General features: G+C 39.6%; 1 protein-coding gene across 1 annotated transcript in view; it reads right to left on the bottom strand.

The window, feature by feature from the left end:
- Nucleotides 1-3,069: 3,069 nt before the first annotated feature.
- Agl (amylo-alpha-1,6-glucosidase and 4-alpha-glucanotransferase) overlaps nucleotides 3,070-27,088 on the bottom strand; it is a 69,273-nt gene continuing 45,254 nt past the window's right edge. Inside the window, exons 25-34 of the mRNA XM_090334257.1 lie at nucleotides 24,605-24,707; nucleotides 23,481-23,706; nucleotides 21,286-21,397; nucleotides 13,405-13,540; nucleotides 11,512-11,624; nucleotides 10,083-10,294; nucleotides 7,987-8,084; nucleotides 5,631-5,718; nucleotides 5,383-5,516; nucleotides 3,070-3,854 (exon numbers count right to left, since the gene is read on the bottom strand). Coding sequence (XP_090190383.1) covers nucleotides 3,737-3,854; nucleotides 5,383-5,516; nucleotides 5,631-5,718; nucleotides 7,987-8,084; nucleotides 10,083-10,294; nucleotides 11,512-11,624; nucleotides 13,405-13,540; nucleotides 21,286-21,397; nucleotides 23,481-23,706; nucleotides 24,605-24,707 — 1,340 coding nt within the window. The 3' untranslated portion in view covers nucleotides 3,070-3,736. The remainder of the gene's footprint in view (nucleotides 3,855-5,382; nucleotides 5,517-5,630; nucleotides 5,719-7,986; nucleotides 8,085-10,082; nucleotides 10,295-11,511; nucleotides 11,625-13,404; nucleotides 13,541-21,285; nucleotides 21,398-23,480; nucleotides 23,707-24,604; nucleotides 24,708-27,088) is intronic.

Genomic DNA, 27,088 nt, shown 5'->3' with positions numbered 1-27,088 from the left:
GAATCATGTTGAGTGAGACAAGTCAAGACCTAAGGAACAAAAGGCACATGGTATCCTTAATATGTGGCTATTAAATCCAAAGAGTACAAGAGCGAGAACTCAGTAACTGCATACCCAAAGCTATGGACATGGTAATGAAAATATAAACATTACTATATAGACATAAAAACCTATGACTCTATAGACATAATGTTTTATTTCATAAATTAATGTTTCTATGACATACAAACCCTTAGCCTAATTTTGATTAAGTTCTAAATACTAAGTCCCAGTGATTGTAAATAGAGATTCCCACCTTGAACACTTGTTAAAATTGTCATTTAAAATATGATGTAAAAATCAACATTAATAAACTCTTTTAAAAAAGCTTATTTTGATTTAATTTTAATATGGCTAATAACAGCCTAAGAGTCTTCCTCCTCTCTTTCCCTCCCCCAACCATCCTGCAAAAATAACTTAATAAATGGTAAACTAATTGGTAAGTAGGTAAATAAAATGAACAGTAAGCAATGAATGAAAGAAAAGTAAAGTCCTTTAGAAAAGATTTTTATTGTTTTACACACAGATATATAAAGGACATATGCTCGCCAGAGAACAGTTTAGGATAGATGAGAAGTGGATTCCAATAAACATGTTTATGAGAGGTTTCATGTTTCTTCAATTATTTTTGAAAATTACAGCATACAGGTTAAATTGGCAAGTGGCTTCCTCATTTTCAAGAGTAAGACTGAGCTGGATAGTGAAACACACAGGCACACATAACCACTGCCGAAATGTCATAATGTAACGAATACAACTGGCATCACTCAGAAAGGAAGCATTCTACCTACACAAAATTCCTTGGTCTAATGGCCTTTATCCTTTAATGACCATGGACGGGGAAACACATGACATGCCTCTTACACTTTACTTTTTTTTTTTTTTTGCCAGTCCTGGGCCTTGAACTCAGGGCCTGGGCACTGTCCTTGGGCTTTCTCAAAGCTAGAGCTCTACCACTTGAGCCACAGTGTCACCTCTGGCTTTTTCAGTGTATGTGGTACCGAGGAATTGAACCCGGGTCCTGGCGCATGTAGGCAAGTACTCTACCACTAGGCTAAACTCTTACACTTTAAAACAGACCATGCAGAGATCAGCAGTTTCCTTTCATTATGGTCCTCAGTAGGAACCGGATATCCTCAAGATACAGACAGGTATTGTGTGTGTGCTGGTCCTGAGGCTTTGAACTAAGGCCTGGCTACTATCTTTCCAGCTTTTGTGGTGCTTAGAGAAAAAGACTCTCAACAACTTTCATTGCTGGGCTGGCTTCAAACTGCAATCCTCAGATTTCTTCCTCCTGAATAGCTAGGATCACGCACATGTAGTCTACATGATAGCCTACAATGGCTATTGCTTTAAAAATTATGATTATGAATTATTTATTAAATTAAAAGTAATTTAGTCACTTTATCCATAAGCTTTGTTTAAATACACTGGTTTTCTGTGACCATTCTTTTCTTCTTGTCATACAGAAGTTAAGGAAGAGTAACAAAACTACACAAAGTTTTGATCAAGTATTAGTATCCTCATGGAAGATTTTTCCTTTTACCTGCAGTTTAGAGGAAGTCATTTACTACTGAAAGAAGGAACTGAAGAAGGGAGCAACATCTGGAAATCTGTGTTTAAAAATCTTTGTCTGATAGTTTTCATACTGTCCTTGAAGCTCTATGACATAATCTGCTCTAGGTGAGGAAACTAGAAAATGAAGCTAGTCAAGGCGATTTTTAAAATGGGGTTTTAAAGAAGGATACTGCTCTTGAGACTGTACTATTATTCATTAATGATATGTACCTTAAAACTAAATAGAAATGGGTTTTTGCAATTACTTTCTTCTATACTGAAAAGTAATTATTAAACTCTCTTGAAACAAAAACAATAAAATAGTTGTAAAAATCCCATCTAGGAAATAAGTACTATTCAAAATTGTGAACTCATATAATTGTTCACAAGTTTTCCTTTCATAACTTTAAAGTATCTGTTAAAACTATTTTTTAAATTTTTAAAAATTTCAATTGGTTCTTGAACACTCGTTTGTTAAACATGTCATTTGAAATATGATGTAAAAATCAATGTTAATAAATTCTTGAATAAAAAAATTTCAATCGGTTGTGCAAAGGGATTATAATTTAACATATCCAGTTATATGTGTAGTGCTTACTGATCATCAGAGGAAATTTAGAGAATCTTAACATCAAAATCTTTTCAAATTATTTTATTGAATTCAAGATAATAACAAATTCATATCTAAAACTTTATGTTAACACTGTTGTCAATATTGCACTATTGTAGGTTTAAAAAACAAAATCAGTATCTACTATGACCTAAAAGCTTTCTGCACTAAAGAAAGACGTTTTTAGAAAACTCTCTGTGTGTGTGTGTGTGTGTGTGTGTGTGTGTGTGTGTATTTGTAGAGATTGAATCTGAGCTTTGCATATACTAGGCAAGTGCTTTACAGTGAGCACTTTTCCTTTTTTTCTGCTAGCCTTCTATTTTTTATTTTTTTTGCCAGCCCTGGGGTTTGAACTCAGGGGCTGAGCACTTGCCTTGGTCTTTCTCAAGGCTAGCACTCTATCACTTGAGCCACAGCACCACTTCTGGCATTTTCTATGTATGTAGTACCAAGGAATTGAACCTGGGTCTTCCTGCATGCTAGGCAAGCACTCAACACTAGGCCAGATTCCCAGGCCCTCTATTTTTAAATTTTATTTTAATTAATTAATTAATTGTTGCTAGTCCTAATACTTTGTTTTTTAAAAAATGTATCAGATACATCTTCAGTCTGTTATATTGTCATCCATTATATGAAAAATATCACTGTATCAGTGAAAAAGTGCATTTTTGAACATCTGGGTTCTCTTTAGGAACTTATTCTGTAGGTGCAAGCCTTATCTTTATTCAAGAAATACTAATGAAATGTGCAGAAAATGCACTGCCAGGTATCAAGAATGCTATAGTAAAAGGTGAGGGCATTCACAAACCACAGCCTGTTTAGTATACATATTCTTGAACAGAATACACATTACAATTTAAAGATGGCTTCCTACTTTTTCCATTTTATTTTCACATACGTGTAACTTAAGTATCTTTAAGTTACACATTTTTCTTTCAATGGATTCTGGATTTCTAGGCGAGCACTCTACCACTAGGCTATGCTGCCCAGCCCTTGATTCTGTATTTCTATGCATTTAAAGAACATTTACTGAACTCAAGGAATCTTTCTGATTCAAACTGAGAGGTATGTTAAAAAAAGAAAAGAAAAGAAAGAAAAACAGGAGCTGGGCTTGGTGGTGCATTTCTATAATCCGAGCACTCAGATCCTAAGGCAGGAGGAGGATCATGACCTCAAGATCAGACTGGGCTACATAGTGAGACTATTTCAGAAAGAAAGAAAGAAAGAAAGAAAGAAAGGAAGGAAGGAAGGAAGGAAGGAAGGAAGGAAGGAAGGAAGGAAGGAAGGAAGGAACAAAGAGAAAAGAAAGAAGGAAATAAAAAAACAAAGGGAGGGAGAAAGAGAGAAAGAAAGAGAGAAAGAAAGAAAGAACAATGTGTTTGTAATTTACCTAACAGGGTATCAAAATTATATTTGTGAGACTTGAAGAAAGTATGACAAGCTTGTGCACGTAAGGCATTCATATTGTATGTTGACCTTAATTCATTATTCCATAAGTGGTAACATACTTATTAAATCTTTTCATATTAACTATAAATCATAAAGTGTTTCAAGAACAGTAGCAATTGACCAGGCTTGTGTCTCACAACTGAAAGGACAGTACTGGCCATTCTCATTGGTTAGTTCTGGAAGTCCTTTCCAAGGGGATCTATAAAAAAAGAGAACATTTTAAGAGACATAATCTCACACACACACGCATACACTTAAACAGACAAGAACCAGTTGTATCTGTCCTCTATTACAAGAAACAACAATCATTTGTAGTCATATGATACAGACTGAAACGATGTCCTGCACTGATCAAGAGGCATTGTATTTATAAACTGACATGCTGAATTGAAACCCCTTTGTACAAATACTTAAAGATAATAATAATACAAAAAAGAACATATATCACTGTTATCTGCTATTAAGACAAAAGAGGTAAGAGTTTGTGAAGTAACAGTTAAAACATCAACTCGATTATTTTTTAAGTATAATCAAAACATTTCCAAAAAATTAGTTTGTTTGTTTGATTGACTGATTGATTTATGCCAGTCTTGGGGCTTGAAATCAGGGCCTAGGCACTGCCCTTGGGCTTTCTTAAGGCTAGAGAGTTCTACCACTTGAGTACTAGCACTATTCCTGATGTTTTCTGTGAATGTGGTACCAAGGAATTAAACCCAGGGCTTTCAAGCACTCTATCATTAGGCCACACTCTGTGGTTTTTGTTTTTTGTTTTTTTGTTTTTTTTTTTTTGCCAGTCCTGGAGCTTGAACTCAGGGCCTGAGCACAGTGCTTGGGCTTTCTCAAGTTTAGCACTCTACCATTTGAGCCAAAGTGCCACTCCCGCCTTTTTCTGTGTATCTGGCACAGAGGAACTGAACCTGGGTCTTCATGCAAGCTAGGCAAGCACTCTACCACTAGGCCAAACTCCTGGCCCCCAGACTCTCAGTTCTTGATTATTATTAAATCAGTTAACTCTGGCCGGGAGTTTGGCCTAGTGGTTAAAGTGCTTGCCTAGCATGCACGAAGACCCGGGTTCGATTCCTCGGTACCACATACATAGAAAAAAGCCAGAAGTGGTGCTGAGGCTCAAGTGGTAGAGCTCTAACCTTGAGAAAGTCCAAGGACAGTGCTTAGGCCCTGAGCTGAAGCCCAGGACTGGCAAAAAAAAAAAAAAAAAAGAAAGAAAGAAAGAAAGAAAAAGGAAACTAAGAAAGAAAATCCCCCAAGGGGCCGGGAGTTTGGCCTAGTGGTAGAGTGCTTGCCTAGCATGCACGAAGGCCCAGGTTCGATTCCTCAGTACCACATACATAGAAAAAAAAATAAATCAGTTAACTCAAAAGACAGAGGCTTAATACCTTAATTAATTAATTAATTTATAGGTTGGAACTAATGAATGCTTAGAATGCTTGCTTGCTTGGCAGGCATTCTACTTACTTGAGCCATGCCTCTAGCCTTTTAAAACTATAATTATTTTTGAGATAGGGTCTTGCTTTTTTCCCTAGCCCTGCCTGGGACTAGGGAAGTTCAGGGACAGAGCTGAGACTGAGTTCAAGACAAAGAAGAAGAAGAAAAAGGAGTAAAAATTTTAAGCTACATTGCGATACTTCAGGCATATAAAAATATTAGATAGTAGTCACCTACTATTTAACAAACTGAGCAGACATTAGTTGTGGAAATTACATGCTTACCTCTCTAGGTGAACATAATGTCGAGAAAGAACATTTTTAACCAAATACATAGTTTTTGCGGTAGTCTCTGGACCCAACAACTTGGAAAAATGTAACTTTGCACGAAGAAAGTACCCAATAGGCCAAAGCCACTCCTAAAAAAAGGTATGATACAAATATATGATTTAAATAACTGAAATAACTGAATACCTAACATTACTTGAAAAATAACTCAAATAGAATTCAGAGAAGAGAAACAAAATCCTTACAGGTCCTTGGTGATAATTGAAACCTCGAGCAAGATTGTAGTTATCATTGTCTAAGGCATTGTCATAAGTTCCGCAGTAGACCATATCACTGAAAAACAATTGACATTGAGTTATGTAAGTGGTCAGGTATGATGGAGGAAGCATAAGAGAAATTGCAACTCCAAAAGAACTGGAGGGGGCCGGGAGTTTTGCCTAGTGGTTAAAGTGCTTGCTTAGCATGCATGAAGACCCGGGTTCGATTCCTTGGTACCACATACATACAAAAAAGCTGGAAGTGATGCTGAGGCTCACGTGGTAGAGCTCTAGCCTTGAGAAAGTCCAAGGACAGTGCTCAGGCCCTGAGCTCAAGCCCAGGACCGGCAAAAAAAAAAAAAAAAAAAAAACAACAAGCAAAAAAAAAAAACCGAGAGAACTGAAGAACTAGTTAAATAAGACATAAGAGAAATAGATAAAAGTCCTTGCTTACAAGGATTGAACTGAGTTTAATATGAACTATTTTACTAGGTCTCTGATCTACGTAGAATCATTAAAAAAATTCAGACAGTAATTTAAGTTAGTAAAAATTAAAGTGCTGGGCAGTGGTGGCTCATGCTTATAATCCTAGCTTCTTTATGGGGTTAGGATCTGAAGATCACAGTTCAAAGCCGGCTCAAGCAGGAATGTCTGTGAGACTCTTATCATCTCTAAACTACCAAAAAACCAGAAGTGCCTTTTGGCTGAAGAGGTAGAACAAGGAAGGAAAAAGTTAAGGGATAAAGTCCAGAACTTGAGTTTAAGTCCTAAGAACAACACACACATACAAAAAATTTTACAGTAAAGCTAAAAAGATTTTAAAAATTTAAAGGTTTTATTGGTAACAGAGAAGTTATTATAATAATATTTATTATTATTTCTTTTTGTGTGCTGGTACTGGGTGTGACTCAGAGTTCATGTTCTCCAATGGCTGTTTTGCTCATGTGGATGCTATAACAGTTGAGCCGCATCTCCACAGTCAGCCTTTTGCTGTCTAATTGTAGGTGAGTCTGCCTAGGCTGGCTTTGAACTTGGATCCTTAGATCTTAACCTCTTGAGTAGTTAGGATTATAGGCATGAGCCACTGGAGCCAGATAGTTCTTTTTTAATTTTATTATCAGAGTGACGTACAGAAGGGTTACAGTTACACTCGGAAGGTAGTGAGTACATTACTTCTTGAACAGTTGTTACCAGTTCCTATGTTTTGCTCCCACTTTCCCTACCCATACTCCCTTTCCAAGTTGTAGAGTACATTTCCAACATACTATCTTGTGAAAATCGCTGTTACACTGTTTCATCCTTTGTCCTTTGTCTCATCATCTTGTTTTCCCCCATTTCCTTCCCTGATTCAAATAAACAAAGAATACACCTAGGGCTTTCGTAGCCCTACTTTCAGCTTTTTTTTAGTTAATTGGAGAAAGAGTTTCACTGACTTTATCTGTTCAGGCTGGCTTCAAACTGCAGTCCTCAGATCTCAGACTCTTGATTAGGTAGGCATGTGCCACAGACATGAAAAAGCTAAGGGCTAACACCTATGACCCGAGTTCAAGCCTGAGTACTGGCATATACAGGGGAAAAAAAAAACGATAGGAATTACTAAAAACTCTTTAACTGAGGAATGAATATAGGATAAGCATTACATCCCTGATGCTCAATAAAGACATCCAAACACATTTTCACAAACTCAGCTTGAATGTAACTTCAGAGATGTTCTTGGTAAGAAAAGGTGAATCGCTAAAGTCCATGCTTTCAGATTAGATACAATATCAATAACTTACCTTTCTTTCTCTCTCTCCCCTTCCTTCCTTCCTTCCTTCCTTCCTTCCTTCCTTCCTTCCTTCCTTCCTTCCTTCCTTCCTTCCTTCCTTCCTTCTTCTCCTTCCATTTCCCTTTTCCTTTCCCTTTCTCTTTCTCTTTCTTTCTTTGCCAGTCCTGGGGCTTGCACTCAGGACATGGACACTGTCCTGGGTTTTCTCAAGGCTGGCGCTCTATTATTACTCGAGCCACAGCACCAGTTTTGGCTTTTTCTGTGTATCTGAGGAATTGAATCCAGGGCTTCATGTGTGCTAGGCAAGCACTCTACTACTAGGCCACACTCCTGGCCCTCAATAGCATTTTTTTTTTTTGCCAGTTCTGGGGCTTGAACTTAGGGGCTGGGCACTGTCTTTGAACTTCTTTTGCTGAAGGCTGGCATTCTACCACATGAACCACAGCACACCTGGCATTTTCTGTGTATGTGGTGCTGAGGAATCAAACCCAGGGCTTCATGTACACTAGGCAAGCACTCCACCACTAAGCTACATTCCCAGCCCTAAACATTCTTAATACTAATATTCCAACTTACTCTGGATCTAAAGTTTTCATGCCAAGGGGACCAAGTAACTTCTTTTCTGCAATTTCCAAAGCTTTCCATGCTTTTTCTGTAGTGAAGAGCTCAGGGGCCTAAAGGAGGTCAGAAATAAATATGCAAACACTTTAAGATCACAGAAGAATTAGCTCTCACCCATATAAGCCAAGAATAAACTTAGAAAAGAATACTTATGGGGCTGGGAGTTTGGCCTAGTGGTTAAAGTGCTTGCCTAGCATGCATGAAGACCCGGGTTTGATTCCTCGGTACCACATACATAGAAAAAAAAGCCGGAAGTGGTGCTGAGGCTCAAGTGGTAGAGCTCTAGCCTTGAGAAAGTCCAAGGACAGTGCTCAGGCCCTGAGCTCAAGCCCAGGACTGGCAAAAAAAAAAAAAAAAAAAGAATACACTTATTTGAACATGCAGTGTGGGTCAGACTTTGTACGGGACACTTATGCAGGTCAAATCCTTGGGTCTGACATGGAGGTCAAAGTGCGTGGAAATGATTATGATCTCTCAGCACTCAGGTGTCAAAGAAGTTACAGTGAAGGCAAAACTCACACCCATCTAATTTATTCTTCAATAGATTGATGAGAGTTTCCAGCAATCCATCTCTTCTAGTTCTGGGGTCATATGAAAATACAGAACAATGTGTCCTCAAACAGCATGAATAAAATCACTTGTGATATGCACAAGGAAGAGAGAGAAGTCTGCATCAATTTCAATGATCAACTTTAGTTAAATGCAACTGAACAAAGCTGCCTTGTGTATCTTTAAGCATTCCACTCTATACTACATTTAGTAATCTTTTTCTTTTTTTCCAGTATTGAAGATTCCCACCCCTCTCCCCCACCCCATGGGGCTTAAACTCTGGGCCTAGGCACTGTCTCTGGGCTTTTTGCTCAAGACTAATGCTCTACTACCTGAGCAATAGCACCATTTCTGGCCTTTTCTGAATAGTTTATTAGAGATAAAAGTTTCATGAATTTTCCTGCCCCAATTGGCTTCAAACAGTGATCCTGAGATCTCAGCCTCCTGAACAGCTAGGATTATAGGTGTGAGCCACCAGTGCTCAGCAGTACTGAAGACTGACGGACTGCTAAGTAAACATTCTACCACTTGAGCTACACCCTAAACCCTTTGCTTTGGGTTGGTTTTTCATATTGGGTCTTTGTAAGGGTAGGCTTCAGATCAAAATCCTCTTGTCCAAGCCACATGAATACCTGGCCTGAGAAGTTGGGATTGCAGGCATATACTACCGTACCAGGTCAAGACATCTTTTTTGCCAAAGCAGACATAGCTAACTAAGCAGGCCTAGACAAACATAAACCTCTATTTTAGTGCTCCTTATAGCTTATAGTTGATCTTTACGGTATTTAAAGAATAGGAGGATTGTGGATTTTTGATAAGAGTAAACTAATTAGAACAATACAACAATAAGAACAAAAAAGAATGTGAGTTTAAACTTTATATGGCTATTCACTAATTAAGAGCTTTCCATACAGTGCTCTGAGGTTGTACACTGTGTGTAGAAGTACAGATCCCTCAACTTTCAGGGCAGAGGGGCAGAGTGAGTCTGGGCTCACTAAATGGTTCAGGTTAAAGTGACATGCATGTTTTATGTTTTGCTAATTATAGAAGACTATATAAAACTAGTAAGGAGCTGTTTTTTTTTTTTTTCTTTCCAGTCCTGGGGGCTCAGGGCCTGGCCCTGTCCTTGGGCTTTCTCAAGGCTAATAATGCTCTACCACTTGAGCCACAGCACCACTTCCAGCATTTTCTATGTATGTGGTATTGAGGAATCAACCTGGGTCTTTGTGCATGTCATGGGGCTTGAACTCGGCCTGGGTGCTGTTCCCTGAGCTCTTCAGCTCAAGGCTACGGCCCTACCCTTCAGCCAAATCCTACTTCCCATTTTCTAGAGGTTAATTGGAGATAAGAATCTCAGGTTCTTTTGTGCCTGGGCTGGCTTTGAACCTTGATCTGTTTTTTTGTGTGTTTTTTTTTAAACAGCTAAATGAAACTGAAAACAAATAGGGAAAATTTGATCACCACAATGCTTGAGGTTTGAAAGTAACCAGGAAATCACTGACCACGACCATGGCTATGGTGAAATTTGGCCTGAGCTGGTAGTCACACCAGGGGCTTGATGCGCCATAGCTGTCTTTGTATATACCACGCTTGTGAACTAGGTTTGGATGCTTCTCATTAGGATCTGAGGGGTCTTCTGAAACATGAAACAGCTTTTCAAAGTTGTTTTGTATTTTTCTGTTCCATTCATCATAGGAGACTGTTATAAATTTCCCTGGAAGAGGATAAAAGACATAGTTTTAGACATTCAGAGCATTTTTTTTTTTTTTTGCCAGTCCTGGGCTTGGACTTTCTCAAGGCTAGAGCTCTACCACTTGAGCCTTAGCACCACTTCTGGCTTTTTTCTATGTATGTGATACCAAGGAATTGAACCCAGGTCTTCGTGCATGCTAGGCAAGCACTCTACCACTAGGCCAAACTCCTGGCACACATTCAGAGCATTTTAAGCATCTAGTCATATTTAGTTTATTTATAGATGTCTACTTTTTAAAGATCTATCTGACTGGTCTAAGTTTGAGATGTGCTATGTATGTAATATAGTCATGGAATTTCAAAGATTTAGTACATCCCAGAAAAGAGTGAAAAATAATTTTCATGCAATGATTTTACGTTGATTATATATCAAACAATATTTTACCCACACTGAGTTAAAGGTCTTATAATTACTTTCATCTTTTTCTTTTTACTTTTTCCAAATGTGAGTTCTAGAAAATTTCATATTACATATGTGATTTATAAAAACATATGAAGACTTCAGAAGTTCATATACACTTTGCCTTGTAATTGAAAGAAGAAAGAAAAGCACAATATGGAAATACTAACTACATTGTTTCTCTTATCTGAATTGAGAGGTACTATAAAAAGTTTGTGGTGGAAGTGGCACTGTGGTTCAAGTGGTGGAGCACTAGCTTTGAGCTGAAGAGCTCAGGGACAGCATCCAGGTCCAAAGTTCAAGCCCTACAACAGACCAAAAAAAAAAAAAAAAGTGTGTGGCTGCTGGGTGCTGGTGGCTCACTGGCTCACACCTGCAATCCTAGTTAAACAAGAGGCTGAGGTTTGATGATTGTGGTTTGAAACAAGCCTGGACAACAAAGTCTGTGAGACTCCTATCTCCAAATAACTACCAAAAGGCTCAAGTGGATCTGTGGCTCAAGTGGTAGAGTGAGTGCTAGCTTTGAGCACAAAAGCTCAGAGAAGAGTGCCCAGACCCTGAGTTGAAGATCCAGCACACGCACACACACATACATACACACACACATACACACGCATGCGTGTGTACGCAATGTAGTTAGTAATCAGGTTTGTTACAATTTCTATACTAGGAAATTGGTGATTTTTATTTTCTCTTGAGGAAACAAAATAGTTAACTGGATCAAATGGTAGTTATACAGTACATTAGAAGTTTCTTGGTAAACAAGATAAATGGCTTACCATGTCTTTTTATTCTGACTTCATGATAAGGGAAAATATTCTTTTTGGATAATTCCAGCAACCAACGAACAGTAGATTTACACAGGCCAACTATTTCCACAGCAGACCCATCTCTAAATTGAAAATGAATTTTATTTTTCTAAGTTGGATTCATTAAAACACTATTTAGAAGAGCATTTGAGAAATAGAATGAGCTGAATGTGTGTCTCAATGGTAGAGTTTGAGCTGCAACACTAAAACAAACCCAACCAACCAGCATGTCAAGTAAAGACTCCCAAACAAGAAAATAATTAATATTATGACTAATAATCAATACTGATTTTTATAAAATTATGACATTAATAAAATCAAGTATTTTATATTAATTATTACACATGTCATATTTAATATTGTGACTAATGTGCAACTATGTACTAAAAATGTCCTCATTAGTAATTTGCATTACATCATGATTACTATTTTGACATTATTTTTGTAACATGTATAAATAATCATTCCAAGGAAATAACAAAGAAAATATAAGATCTAATAATGTTGGTCTGGGTTGGGAGAGGTGGGGTGGAGAAGTATGGAAATGGGGACATTCATCAAGATGCATTATACTCATAAATTGACATGTTGGATTGACATTTTTTGTACAACTACTGGAAGATAAGTTTTTTTTTGTTTTGTTTTGTTTTTGTTTTTGTTTTTTTTTGCCAGTCCTGGGCTTGAGCTCAGGGCTTAAGCACTGTCCGTGGACTTTCTCAAGGCTAGCACTCTACCACTTGAGCCTCAGCACCACTTCCGGCTTTTTGCTATGTATGTGGGGTACCGAGGAATCGAACCCGGGTCTTCGTGCATGCTAGGCAAGCACTCTACCACTAGGCCAAACTCCCCGCCCCAAGTTGTTGTTTTTTTTTTTTTTTTTTTTTAAAGACAATACAAATAATAGGATTTTAAAAGAACTTGTAAGCATGTAAAGACAGAAATTTTCTTTTTTCTATTTTCTTGTGCTAGAAATTAAACCCAAGGCCTCCGGCTAAGGAAATGCTTTACCTTTAAGTAATCCAGTTCAAAAGAAGCTAGTAGATGATTAGTTTTGGGGATAGCTCTGATGAAAGATAGAATCTTGAGTAAGAAAACAAATTCTCAATTTTATATAGTATCAGGAGCTATTTGCTAAATAGCTATAGATACCACACTATAGACTATATAAAACATAAAAAAGAAAAATTCTTAAATGACCAATTCTAGGATAAAAGGAAAAAAATTAGAGAAGAAAGAAAAAGATTCAGAAAAAAGTTTCCTGAAAATGAACGGCTTGTTACTTTCTATATTTTCAGTAGATAAAATAGTTACACTGATGGCAGTTTAGGTACAAAAAATGTTTTAACCATGTGAGAACGCAACATGAAAGTTTTCCTTGGAATTGCTTGCAGGGATGCACACCAGCACACCATGAAAGCTTCCAGAGAGAAAAGATAGCTCTGTGAAATGACTTACTCTAAGGAGATTGTATACTTCAGCAAAGGACAAAGGGATGAGTGGCAAAGGAAGGGCAGGAGAGGGATACTGACTGATGAAATGGGAAGACTGAATTTGATATAATCTTGAATTTCCTGTATGTGTTAGTAGCATTAAAAAAAAAGGAAATGGTAGATTAAAGGGCATACTCAAGCCAGGTGATGATGGCTTGTGCCTGTAATACTAGATTTCAGGAGGCTGAGATCTGAGGATTGTGCTTTGAAGCCAGCCAGGGCAGAAAAATTTCTGAGACTCTCATTTCTAATTAACCTTCAAAAGACTAGAAGTGGAGCTATGGCTCAAGTGGGAGAATGCCAACCTTTACTGAAAAAGTTAAGGCCCTGAGTTCAAAACAGCATAATCACATAGCAGTATAAACAACACTACCGTGGTGTGGCTGGGATTCCTCTGTTTCTAGCTCTGTCACTTTCTCCCATTTTATCCATCCATGTGCCACAATTTAAGCGATTTCCTCCATAAACAAACCCTGTTTCTTCATCAATCCCGGCAGTTATATTAAAACCTCAAAAAGCAAAATAGAACATTTATAAAATAAGATAATTTAAAACAATTATACATTATGAATAGCATTTGGACATAAACATTTAAAACACCTGTAAAATTTTAAAGGAATAAACTAGGACAATTACTCTGAAGATCAATTTGGTATTATCACACAAGTTCAAGATATGCATAGCCAACCACATCGAACATTCAGTTCTCTCTCTATATATACTCTAGAGAGTCTTAACCATGTGCATATAGAAATGTATATCAGGATATTAAGTATAACAATGGTTGAATTAGCAAATACATAAACTATCACTCAGCAGGGGAATAGCTAGACTTTGTTGCATATATAGTGGGATACATGACTGGATTTACACTTATGCAAGAGGATAAGTTCCCAAGATAAAAGTGATTGAACAAACAGGGTGCAAAAAGATATACATAGTAAGAAAGTTTTCTGTTAAAGTGCATAATACAGATACCACTAACATATATAACTTTGTATGTCTAGTGCAATGCTCACGTAAAACTTAAAACAAAGTTGTATATAGTATATACTATAGCATATTGAATGTATACTACATGAAAGGGACTTCCCCAATTCTTCCCCACCTTACCCCCCTTGGCCTGCCAGGAAACTCTCTCCCTTTCCTTGTCAGAGCAGTGTGCCAGAAGCCCACCAAGATGATAGGCCCCTTCAAACAGCAAAGGTGTCAGTGGTTGCCCAGCCATCAATCAACTATGTTGAATTCCATTGGCCACCTGTATATGGCCAGCCCAGCCACATGGCTGGAGGTCTATAAAGGTGGCCTGTAAGATTAGGCGGGGTCGCTCTCTCACATCTTAAGAGATGGCCCTGACCGGTCAGAATGATTCTCAATGCTGGGCGTGGAATAAAACTGTTTAATTTAACTTCCAACTTCCGCTTTTGTGTCAGACTCATTCCTTTGATCACGGACCCTAACATTTGGGGGCTCGTCCGGAATCAAAAGATGAGGACTGAGCCAGCATCAGAATTTTGAACAAAACCTCCGGAGGTAAGAACTTGAGCGCTAGTTTTGTCTTTCGTCTTTATGTTTTGTCCTTTCTGTTGGGGAGCTTCAGGGGAGTGGCCCACCGGGGAGAAACTGGACGCAGTATAGCTCCCGAGGGCCAGAGTGGATGTGGGGATGCCTCATCACTGACCACCTTGTTGCTTCTAATTGGAGTAAAGTAGCCTTTTGTAGGACTCATTGATCTGAAAGCCGCAGTTTTGAGACAGTCCGGGCAAAGCAAAGTCCCTGTGAGACTGTGGTGTCTAATCTGGGAGCAGAGTGCTATTGAGGCAGAGTTGCTTTGGAGCTCAAAGTGGCAGAGGGATAGCCTTGAGCTGGAGAGCTGAGGGACAGTGCCCAGGCCCTGAGTTCAAGCCCAGCAACCAACAGAGTGAAATGCCAATGGGATGCTTATCCTTGTGTGGAGAGACACTACTGGGACAAAAGAAATAAAGCATCCAGATGCAGTAAGCCACTGCTTGGATGGCAGAGATGGTGACAGACCCTAGAGTCATTTGTGCTTGGCCATTCAAAATTATTCAGAGCCAGGAGGTCTTAGAATAGTTTGTAAGCATGCCTTACTAATGTCCATGTTCATTTACTCCATAACTGGGCAGGAACTTGTCAGTCATCTGTAATAGTGGGTAGTTTACAATCCTGAACCCCATGGTTGCTCAAAGCCCTAACTGAGCGAATTTTGAATTGATACCAGCCACAAATTCAGGAAAGAAGTTTGTGGACCTGAGGCTGTGTCCCTATTGATCTGTCTAGGCCTACAGTGGCAACTGAAGCATAGCTAAGCTCCCCAGAAAATCAGGAAAATGCCTTTGCAAATGGGTGCTAAGTAAGCTAAACTATTGTAGCCAAAGAAGATTTGTGCTGTTGTTAAATGTCAAATATGATCTCTAGTTTGGAGTAAATCGTTGTTCCTGATAGCTAATCCTGGCAACCCCTTGGTAAAATAAAATAGGCTAAGCTTTTTTTTTTTTTTTTTTTTTGCCAGTCCTGGGCTTAAGCTCAGGGCCTGAGCACTGTGCTTGGACTTTCTCAAGGCTAGAGCTCTACCACTTGAGCCTCAGCACCACTTCTGGCTTTTTTCTATGTATGTGGTACCGAGGAATTGAACCCGAGTCTTCGTGCATGCTAGGCAAGCACTCTACCAGTAGGCCAAACTCCCAGCCCCTAGGCTAAGCTTTTTAAGGTCCCTAGTCAAGTACAGAGACAACGCCCCTGAGTCAGCTTGAAGAAGTTATAGAAGATGGATCTTCACCCATCAACTCCCCTTAAGATGAAGGGACCAGAGTCATTTTTTGGAAAGTCAGACAGGATAAATTAGAGGTTTGGGAAAGAGTAGTAACAGATGTGCAAGAGTGGAGACTGCACTTATGGGGAATGGCAATGACCACAGGTTCAAGTCTTCTATACCTGTCTAGAGAATCCTAGCCTCATTTAAAGGAAATCTGGTTACTAAAAGTTGTCACCCTGGTATTACTTTGAAATCTCAACCTTATACTGCCCTGAAAACCAATGGGGTGCCAGCCTGCAAAAACAAGTGTGCTCAGGAAAAGCAACTAGGAAACCATAGGGAGAATTCACCAAAGTCAGGCCTTAGGTTAAGCTTCTTTATCCAGCATGCAGGAATGTGGAGGCAACTCAGCAGGAGGTGTGACTTTCCATTGGGGCTGCAGAAAGACAAGGCTGCTGCTATACCTGTCCAGCCTGACTCCACAACTCTACAGCCGCTTCCTGACTGGAACTAAACCCTTGGTGGTGGGACACTGTATCTGTGCTAAGTTCAAAGTCCCCTAGGTCATGGGAGAGAAAATGAAGTGAGGCTGCACCTAGCCTTCTGCAGCCATAGCCATCTTGGTGCCTATGGCTTCGTGAGGGAAATTCTCCACCCAGTGATGAGAAGTCTAGGGGTGAGAGGTGTTAAATGTGAATGAGGGCTATGGTCAAATGAAAAGAGAGAAAGGACAGTAAAGAAACCTTGGGAAAGGAATTTTTAAAGAAATGGTTTATTCTAGAAAAGAAAGGATCTGAAAGGAATTGTCTTAAATGTTCTAAAAAGGGAGGACGACAGAGCCCAGAGAGTATGAGTATGTAGCAGATGGTATGAAGCATGTCCTAATAATGGGAACTCTCCACATGTAAAGTTCTCCCCATTGGAGGGAGACCTTCCCCTAAAACTTGAGGAAGTTGAACTAGCTGATAGTGTTAACCATGATTCAACCCAGTTCTTACAGGCCTTACAAGTTGATTGGGGGACATGTTCATCCACTGGTTTCTAACATCAAGTGTACCTGCACCGTGATACCCAGGACTCCAACCACTGTGAAAGGAGCAGGAAAGAGCTACTGGATTCATCACTCCCAGATGGAGACAGCATGAGAATGTCACTTTGGACAAACCATGATGGAGTGATGAAAGATAACCTGGCAGATATAAAAAGGAGACTTGAGCACGAGGGAAGCAGGGGTCCCAAGGATGGTGTATAAAAGCTTATCCAGCTGGTCTCCATGAAGACATCCCGAATATCTGCAATTGCAGAATCCTTAGCTTTACTAATGTTGCTCTTGGCCACTGCATTGTAAACAGCATAATGATCATTTGTACAAAGGAGAATTGGAGTGGTTAAAAGGCCAGTGCTGAGGACTCAATATGGCCCTTAGGACAGGAGGATATAGGGTGGGAGGAAGAGTCAAAGATCTGACTCATTTTCCAAAATGAGGGGGGAATGAAAGGGACTGCCCCAATTCCTCCCCACCTTACCCCCCTTGGCCTGTCAGGAAACTCCCTCCCTTTCCTTGTCAGAGCAGTGAGCCAGAAGCCCACAAGATGATAGGCCCCTTCAAACAGCAAAGGTGTCAGTGGTTGCCCAGCCATCAATCAACTATGTTGAATTCCATTGGCCACCTGTGTATGGCCAGCCCAGCAACATGGCTGGCGGCAGTCTGTAAAGGTGGCCTGTAAGATTAGGCGGGGTCGCTCTCTCACATCTTAAGAGATGGCCCTGACTGATCAGTATGATTCTCGATGCTGGGCGTGGAATAAAACTTAACTTCCAACTTCCGCTTTTGTGTCAGACTCATTCCTTTGATCTCGGACCCTAAAACTACATAAAGAATATCATACCTAATTTACATACACATACAAACGCATAACATATGCAAGCATACATAGAAATAGCATACCCTGATTATTATGGGTTAATCGTTAATTCTAGAGAGGAAAGAAAGAAAAAGAAATGAAGTGTTGGATATATCTGAAATGGTTTTTTTTCAAGGTAAAACAGGTAATCTGAAGACAATAACCAAATATTAATATCTGTTTAAACTCAGTGATAGGTGCAGAACGAAAAGAAATTACCTTCTATTTAGGTAAAATGTTTCAGAAAATGAAACTAAAATAATTTAAAGAAATCACAAAAAGTGTTCCTTAAATATATAAAATCTGTTTCCATTGACTTCTCTTAGCGAGGAGAATATTATGTGATTGTTACCAAGCAATTTGGAGAATAACTGTGTTACCACTACATAAAGTAATTTTTTTTTGCCAGACCTGGGGCTTGAACTTAGGGCTTGAGCACTGTCCCTGGGCTTTATCAAGGCTAGAGATCTACCACTTGAGTTACTGCACCACTTCCAGCTTTTTCTATATATATGGTACTGAGGAATCAAACCTGGGTCTTCGTGCATGCTAGGCGAGCATTCTACCACTAAGGCCAAACTCCAGGTCCCTAAATGAGTATTTGTAAATTTATACAATGTAATTCAAAACACAGAAAGAATTAAGCTAAGTGTGTATCAATATTAACCAATGAGTTAGTGAGTTATTTGGAACAGTCATAATAGATCCATTCAAAAGCTTGTTACTATATGTTAAAAAAGCTACTATAGGGTACCAAGACATGTGAAAGGGTATCAATGTATGTGAATTAACGCACCTTCTATCTGGCAAAGATCATGTAACCCTTTTACTAATTACAATTTTAAAAAAAGGAAAAAAAAGCTACTATATCAATATAGAGATAAAACAGTTCATAATCCTATTCAAAAAACAATATACTTACATATTTCCTTCTAGTTGTTTCATATAGTAATTTTTCGGAAGGGTTTTTTTCAGAGCATCATGATCATGGTTTGAGAGAGGATTATGGTTTGAAGCCATTCTGGGCAGAAACTTATAAGTCCCCTTCTCAACCAGAAGCTAGATATGGTAGCATGTGCCCATTTTCCTATTCATATATTCATGAATATTTCTTTCTGATAAAATACATTCCTAAATTGCTTTAAAAACGTAATGAATTGGGGCAGGGAGTTTGGCCTAGTGGTAAAGTGCTTGCCTACCATTCATGAAGCCCTGGGTGCAATTCCTGGGTACCACATATACAGAAAAAGCTGGAAGTGGTGCTGTGGCTCAAGTGGTAGAATGCTAGCCTTGAGAAAGCCCAAGGACAGTGTGCCCAGGCCCTGAGTCCAAGTACTAGAACAGGCATAAAAAAACCCCCAAAAAATAACAAAAAAAGAAGAAAGAAAGAAAAAGAAATGAATCAGCCAGGTGCTAGTGGCTCAAGCTTGTAATCCTAGTTACTAATGAGGTTGGGATCTGAGGATTGTGGTTCAAAGCCAGCCCAGACAGGAAAATCCCTGTGAGACTCTTTTGTACAATTACCCACAAGAAAACTGTAAGTTGTATTGTGGCTCTAAGTGGTAGAGCACTAACTAGCCTTGAGCAAAAAGAGCTCAGAGACAGCAACCAAAACCTGAGGTCAATGGCCCAGAGCATGGCTTAGGGGGTAGAGTGCTTGACTAGCATGCACTAAGCCCTGGTTTTGATTCTTGGTACCACATACACAGAAAAAGCTGGAAACGGTGCTGTGGCTCAAGTGGCAGAGCCCTAGGTTTGAGCAAAAAGTGGCAGAGCCCTAGGTTTGAGCAAAAAGTATCTAATGAGGGGCCAGGAGTTTGGCCTAGTGGTAGAGTGCTTGCCTAGTATGCATGAAGACCCAGGTTAGATTCCTCAGTACCACATACATAGAAAAAGCTGGAAGTGATGCTGTGGCTCAAGTGGTAGAGTGCTAGCCTTGAGAAAAGTTCAAGGACATGCTCAGGCCCCGAATCCAAGCCCTAGGACTGGCAAAACAAAACAAGAACAAAAACAAAAGAAATAACAACAACAAAAATCCCGAGTTCAAGCACCATGATGGACAAAAAAAACCCCCAACAAATCAATTTCCAATACTATCAATAATATATGGACACTTCTCAAAACTAAAACCTGTTAATTCCCTACTACTATGGGTTACATGGGTCTCCTCCCTCAACTTAGGTTGAAATTCCAGTATGAATGTAACCTGCTTTGAAACAAGACTTTATAAAAGTAATCAAATTAAAATGCAGTCCTAAGAGTGGGTTCTAATGTTATCTGAATGGTGTCCTTATTAGAGGAAATTTGGATGTAGACATGCACAGAAAGAAGATGCTGAGATGTGAACATGAGGAGTTTTATCTTCCTGCAAGTCAGAGTGGGAGTTCTGGGGCAGGTCCTTCCCTCACAACCTCCAGATATGAGATAATACAGTTCTGACATTTAAGTTGTCCGATTTGTAGTAGTTGACATAGCAAACCAATATGTCTGTCTTTCTCCCTTCATCCCTCCCTTTTCTTTTTTTTTTTTTGTGCCTGTCCTGGGGCTCTTCGTGCATACTAGGCAAGCATTCTACCACTAGGCTAAATTCCTGGCTTCCCTTTTCTTTTTCACTATTATAGGTAGCACTATTAATAGCCATATTAATTAGATAACATTAGATTCTGTGACATGCAGGGGAAAGATTTCTGGGTTTTCAGGGGAAGGAAAAAAATATGGCAAAGTTAATTTGGAACCACATGCTAGTGGCTCATGCATATAATCCTAGATACTCAGGAGGCTGAGATCTGAGGATCACCATTTAAAGCCATCCTGGGCAGAAAAGTCCATTAGACTTTTATCTCCAATTAATTACCAAAATGTCAGAAATGGAGGTGTGGCTCAAGTAGTAGAGTAATAAGCTTGAGCAAAAAAAGCTCAAGGGAAGGCCAGGAGTTTGGCCTAGTTGGTAGAGTGCTTGCCTAGCAGGCACGAAGACCAGGGTTCAATTCCTTGGTACCACATACATAGAAAAAAAGCTGGAAGTGGTATTGAGGCTCAAGTGGTAGGGCTCTAGTCTTGAGAAAGTCCAAGGACAGTGCTCAGGCCCTGAGCTCAAGCCCAGGACTGACAAAAAATAAAAAAAAAAAAAAGACAAAAAAAAGCTCAAGGGAGAGTGTCTAGGACATGAGTTCTAGGATTGGCATCAAGAAAATGCAAAAAACAAACAACAAGTACATAAGAGGGTTGCAGGTGTAGCTCAGGGATAGAGCACCTGCCTAGTAAGCACAAGACCCTGTCAAAATCAGTCTCTCTCTCTCTCTCCTTCCCCCCTCCTCTCTCTCCCTCCCTCCCTCCCTCCCTCCCCCTCTCCTCCTTCTGTCTCCCCCCTCCCCCCCACTCCCATCCCCACTCAGAAATAAAATTGTATCTTTCCTCTAGAAACTAAAAATCATGGTGAACTCAAGAACTATGTTAATCCTGCTAATACTTAGATTCTGGAGGCTTTGCCTGGAAATACTTGCAAAGTTAACAACTGGGTGCAAGGTTTACTTTCACCACGCAAGTGAATCTAGATGGTGGAGTTAGTGATTACCTTCGTCCTTCATGTTTCGATCTATCTGTGGTCCAGCATTCCTCTCCCGGAACTGAATGCCCTGCATGTGCCTCTGCATGGCCTCCTGTATGACTTCACACAGCGGCTGGTCCTGTGGCAGACATGAGGTGTTACCTCCATTAGAAAGGGATATGTTCTTGTCCTCACCAACATCCTCAACTATGCAATGGGAAGAGACATGGGGAATGGTGAGGATATGGGAAAAAAAGAAAAGGCAAAACCATCTCCTATACACCAAAGGATACAGCTGACATGAGAGTATTTGACATTACTAGTTTATTCAGGACAGTGATATTAAATTTTGTAGATATATGTAAATGAATCTAGTGAACATACATAGTTTCTATTAGCATAATATATAATGATGTATCTATAATCTCCATTTTAAATTGGCATAGCCTTTTTACTTATAAAAGTAGGTAATATGTATCTTATATGTAAATAATATACATAAAAATATAATGTTATTGGTGGGTGGGGGGAGGGTGATGGGTACCAAGACATGTGAAAAGGTATCAATGTATGTGAATTAATGCACCTTATATCTGGCAAATATCATGTAACCCTTTTATTAATTACAATAAAAAATTATAAATTAAAAATATGTTATATATTATCATATTTATTTACCTAATAATATTTATCATTTATTTACCTAATGTATATTAGGTAGTAGAAATAAATTGATGCTAAAGTGTTATCTTCAAAATCAGAGCTCTACTACAAATCTAGAAAATACCCTACCACCAGCCATGAGCTAGTAGCTCAGGCATCTAATCTCAGATGCTCAGGAGGTGGAAATTTGGAGGATTACATTTCAGGTCCAGCCAGGGCTGAAAAGTCTGTGAGGCTCCGCCTCCAATTAGCCACAAAAGCCAGGCTGGAGGTGTGGCTCCAGTCCAGGCAGTGCGATTGGTTAAGACTTGAATCTCTAACCAGCAAAATGCCAGAAATGAAGCTGTGGCTCAAGTGGTAGCCTTGACTGAAAAAAACCAAGAGAGTCGGGCATGGTGGCTCACCTCTGAACAAGGCTATTATGTAAAAATCCTGGAAATAATAATAATAATAATAATAATAATAATAATAAACAACTATGAGGTACTTTAAAAATGCTATGGAATTTAATTATTATTGTTGTTATTTTTAATGAACTTTGGGAAAACAATGTTACTATCTAAATACTGGCCTGCCTGATAAAGTAAGCCTACAGTCACCAAACTTAAATAGGTCAACTGACAACAGATTATCAATGGAGCTAATTTTGGAACAAGCATTCAAGTAGTTCATGATGTAAAGATCATGGTGGGACAAATAAACCTATTCGAGGCCAGAAGTAGCTCTGACCCACAGCACATCATATATCAACAAATGGTGAGAGCAGATTAGAAGGGGTGTGCTATTTCTGAGTGAGAAAAGAACTGCTCCCACATCAATTCCCTGGACTGGGGGTTGAAGCCCTTACAACCTGGTTCCCCACTCCACAGTGTCTCATCATGGCTCACACTAGACTGAGCTGCAGGTCCTAAACTGTCTCAATCAATAAGTTTTATTATTTTTGCCATCCTCTGTGTATGCAGGTGGGGATGGAGCCCAAGGTCTCATGAACACCAATAAGCACTCACCATTCTGAGACCCCCTGCAATGTGTCCTCACAACTCCCATCTCTTTTGAAATCCTACTCAGCTTTTAGGTTCAGAGAAGACGAAAGTTAGCTACTTTCAGAAATGCTCCCTGAAACCTACATCTAGCTTTCCCACTCCCCTTTCATAAGACTTCATATTTCCATGTCTTTCTGCAAAGGCATTTCTGCACACATCCCCACTTCTATCATGGTGTAAGGAGAAAGTCACTACAGCTCCTCATAGCACAGACTGGGCCTAAATAAATAACGATGACGAATAGTTCCTAAGATTTGGATCCTTAGCTATATTTTAGGTTAAACAACAATAACAACAACAACAATAGTAGTTATATTTGAGACTGGTGCTAGTGACTCACACCTGTCATCTTATCTATTGAGGAGTCTGTGATTTGAGGATTGTGGTTCAAAGCCAGCCCAGGAAGAAAAGACCATGAGCATTTTATCTCCAATCAACCACCCAAAAGCCAGAAATGGAGGTGTGGCTCAAGTGGTAGAGCACTAGCCTTGAGCAAAAAGGCTAAAAGAGACGTACCAATGTGCCAGCAGGCAAAGGAGCAGAGTCATCAGTGGGATACATTCTGGACACAGGGCACTTGAGGATGTCAACACCATTGGGAACCATTGAACAGTAGTCCTGGATGCACTGCAGCCACCACCACACAGCATCCCGGCAATTGTACCGGGCGTACGTTCCTTCACCAAGGAGGTTGGGTATGAGTCCATGTCGCAGGGTGCCAGCAAATGCTAAAATAATGTTCCTAAAACAACCAGGTAAGTAGGTCATTTGAAATGAAAACACACACGTAAAAAATTGAAGACAAAAATGGCCACTTTTGGTGACTCAGTTTTAAGTGCATTTTCTCATTTGCCCTCATTACTTTATCTGTTTTATAAAGTGATATTACAGAACAAACACTTGATTTTTTTTTTTAGTCTAGGGTTTGAATTCAGAGCCTTGGGCTTACTAAGTATGCCACCACTTGAGCCTCATTCCTAATTTTGCTTTTGTGGTTTTTCAGAGAGGGTCTTATACTACTGCTCAGGGTAGCCAACCACCACACTGTGCTTATCTAAATCTCCTGTAGAGTCTTAAGAATCAACCACCACATATGATTTGTTTGTTGAGATAAGGGTATTATTGACTTTTCATCCTAAGGACATAAAATGGCTATAAAATTTAATTTATTGGAATACATCTACAAATGCTAAAGATGAAACATGGCAGACTAGAACTTAGTAACTTTTTCTTCCATTGAAATTCTGAGGTCCTGGTTCTATTCAATAAATAGATGAGAGGCTGGGAGTTTGGCCTAGTGGTAGAGTGCTTGTCTAGCATGCACGAAGACCCAAGTTCAATTCCTTGGTACCACATACATAGAAAAAAAGCCAAAAGTGGTGCTGAGGCTCAAGTGGAAGAACTCTGGCCTTAAAAAAGTTCAAGGACAGTGCTCAGGCCCTGAGCTCAAGCCTAGGACTGGCAATAAATAAATAAACAAATAAAATTAAATAAATAGATGAGAAATGAAAAGTGTGAAATATATGCAAAACCAACCACTGAAATGCTGGGAACAGATGGACATAAAGGGAAATTGGACAAGCACATAAGACACTGAGAAACTTATAAATCTGTATTGCAACTTTTATAGAATCTCATACCTGGCCTCTAAATAGCGTCCAGTAACCAGTAGTAGACCTCTAAACGCAATGAATGTATCCCTGCCCCAGCAGCGGAAAAGACCAGAAGAAAAATGAGGTAAGCCTAACAAGAAAGATGACAAAGCAATATACATCAATCATAATAATACATGCAAAACCATCAGCTGCATTACTTCTTAATGTGAAACCTAGGCAAGTGACAAGAAGCCTGCCAATGCTTTAAAATTATCTGCAGAATATACTTCTACACTTATGTCAACTTTGATGGAATGAGGTTCTGCAGTCTTATGAGGTTCTTCAAGGCACCAATAGCTCAGAGAAGATAAAGAACCAGAGCCAGGCAAGCTCTACCACTGGACTACACCTCCAGCCCCAGGAACCACAACCAGAGGATTCCCTACTGAATTCATTTGAATGTGTTCTCAAATACAGAGCAGCCTTCTTTTAATAAATCAAAAGCATGGGGCCGGGAGTTTGGCCTAGTGGTTAAAGTGCTTGCCTAGCATGCATGAAGACCCGGGTTCGATTCCTCGGTACCACATACATAGAAAAAAGCCGGAAGTGGTGCTGAGGCTCAAGTGGTAGAGCTCTAGTCTTGAGAAAGTCCAAGGACAGTGCTCAGGCCCTGAGCTCAAGCCCAGGACTGGCAAAAAAAAAAAAAAAAAATAAATCAAAAGCTTAAAATCAGAGCTCGAATTTTAATATGTAATATAATGTGGTATAATATGAATTATATAATGTTAAAAAGATTCTCCCTTGTTATTTAAGGACACGAAATCCATCTCAGTATGGAACCATGACCTGGAGGACACTTAGCAAAATGTGTTTATTAAGCTATCATTCCTCAGCCAAAATTTATTACAATTTTTTTTTGCTAGTCCTGGGTCTTGAACCCAGGGTGTGAGCAGTGTCCTTGGGCTTTCCTAAAGGCTAGGGCTCTACCACTTGAGCCACAGCACCACTTTCAGTCTTTTCTATGTATGTGGTACTGAGGAATTGAATCTGGGTCTTTGTGCATGCTAGGCAAGCACTCTATCACTAGGCCAAACTCCCAGCCCCTTATTACAAAACTTGAAGGTATAGTGCTATACTTTACACAAAATAGATATATGCACATTTTTCAATGGATTTTATGGTATTATATTTTTAAGGTAGTATATTATATGGAAAGGCTCTTTCTTTTTGGTGCTGGTCCTAGGGCTTAAAATTGGCCTGGGTGCTATCCCTGAACTTCCCCACCCTCAAGACTAGCACTCTACCACTTGAGTGATAGGTTCACTTCTGGCTTTTTAGTGTTCAATTGGAGGTAAGAGTCTCATGGACCTTCCTGACCAGGCTGGCTTTGAACCATGATCCTCATATCTGAACAGCGAGGATTACATGCATGAGCCACCAGCACCTGGCTTCATGGGAGCATACAGTAATTAAATGGGAGGAGGTAATCCCATTGTGACACTTCTATGTCTGTACAGAATGTATGCCAATGAATATTCCCTCCTCTTTCGTTATCCTTATCCTCCTGTCCTTATCTTCTTGCAGCATCTGTCCCCTTTCTAATATAATTTCAGCAGGTTTCATTGTTTTAACTTTTTTTTTAATCATAGGGCTTTAATTCAGGACCTAGGCGATGTCCCCAAGCTCTTTTGCTTAAGACCACTTTGAGCCACAATGCTATTTCTGATATTCTGGTGGTTAACTGGAAATAAGCCAGCATGGGCTGGCTTTGAACCATGATCCTCAGATCTCCACTTCCTGAGTAGTTAGGATTACAGGCATGAGCCACTATTGCTCAGCTAGTGGTAGGATTATGGTTTATAGCCAGCCTGGGCAGAAAAGTCCATGAGATTTTTTTTTTTGCCAGTCCTGGGTTTGAGCTCAGGGCCTGAGCACTGTCCTTGGACTTTCTCAAGGCTAGAGCTCTACCACTTGAGCCTCAGCACCACTTCCGGCTTTTTTGTATGTATGTGGTACCGAGGAATCGAACCCGGGTCTTCATGCATGCTAGGCAAGCACTTTAACCACTAGGCCAAATTCCCGGCCCCAGTCAATGAGATTTTTATCTTTGAGAAACTACGCAGAGAGATATGGAAGTGGCACTGCAGCTGAGTGCTAGCCTTAAGCAAAAGAAGCTTAGGAACAGTATTGAGGCCCTGAGTTCAAGCCCCAGGACCTGAACCAAAAAAAAAGAGAAGAGAAAAGAAAAGAAAAAAGAAAAGCTTCTGCCCGTTGAGGGGCTCACATCTATAATAAAAACTACTTAGGAGCCTGAGATCTGGGGATTGTCTGAGTTAGCCCAAGCAGGGAAGTCTTATCACTAATTAGCCACACAAAAAAAGCCAAAAATAAAGCTGTGATTCAAGTGGTAAGAACACAAGCTGTAAGCAAAAACGTTCAGGGACAGAGTCTAGGTCCTGAGTTTAAGCCCCACTGGTACACACAGACAAAAAAGTAAAAGCTAGGTGAACTAAGTGGCACATGCTGTAA

The sequence above is a fragment of the Megascapheus bottae genome, chromosome 6, assembly GCF_031878675.1.
Source record: "Megascapheus bottae isolate mThoBot1 chromosome 6, mThoBot2.hap1, whole genome shotgun sequence".
Lineage (NCBI taxonomy): Eukaryota > Metazoa > Chordata > Mammalia > Rodentia > Geomyidae > Megascapheus > Megascapheus bottae.
This window is presented reverse-complemented; position numbering and strand designations above follow the sequence as displayed.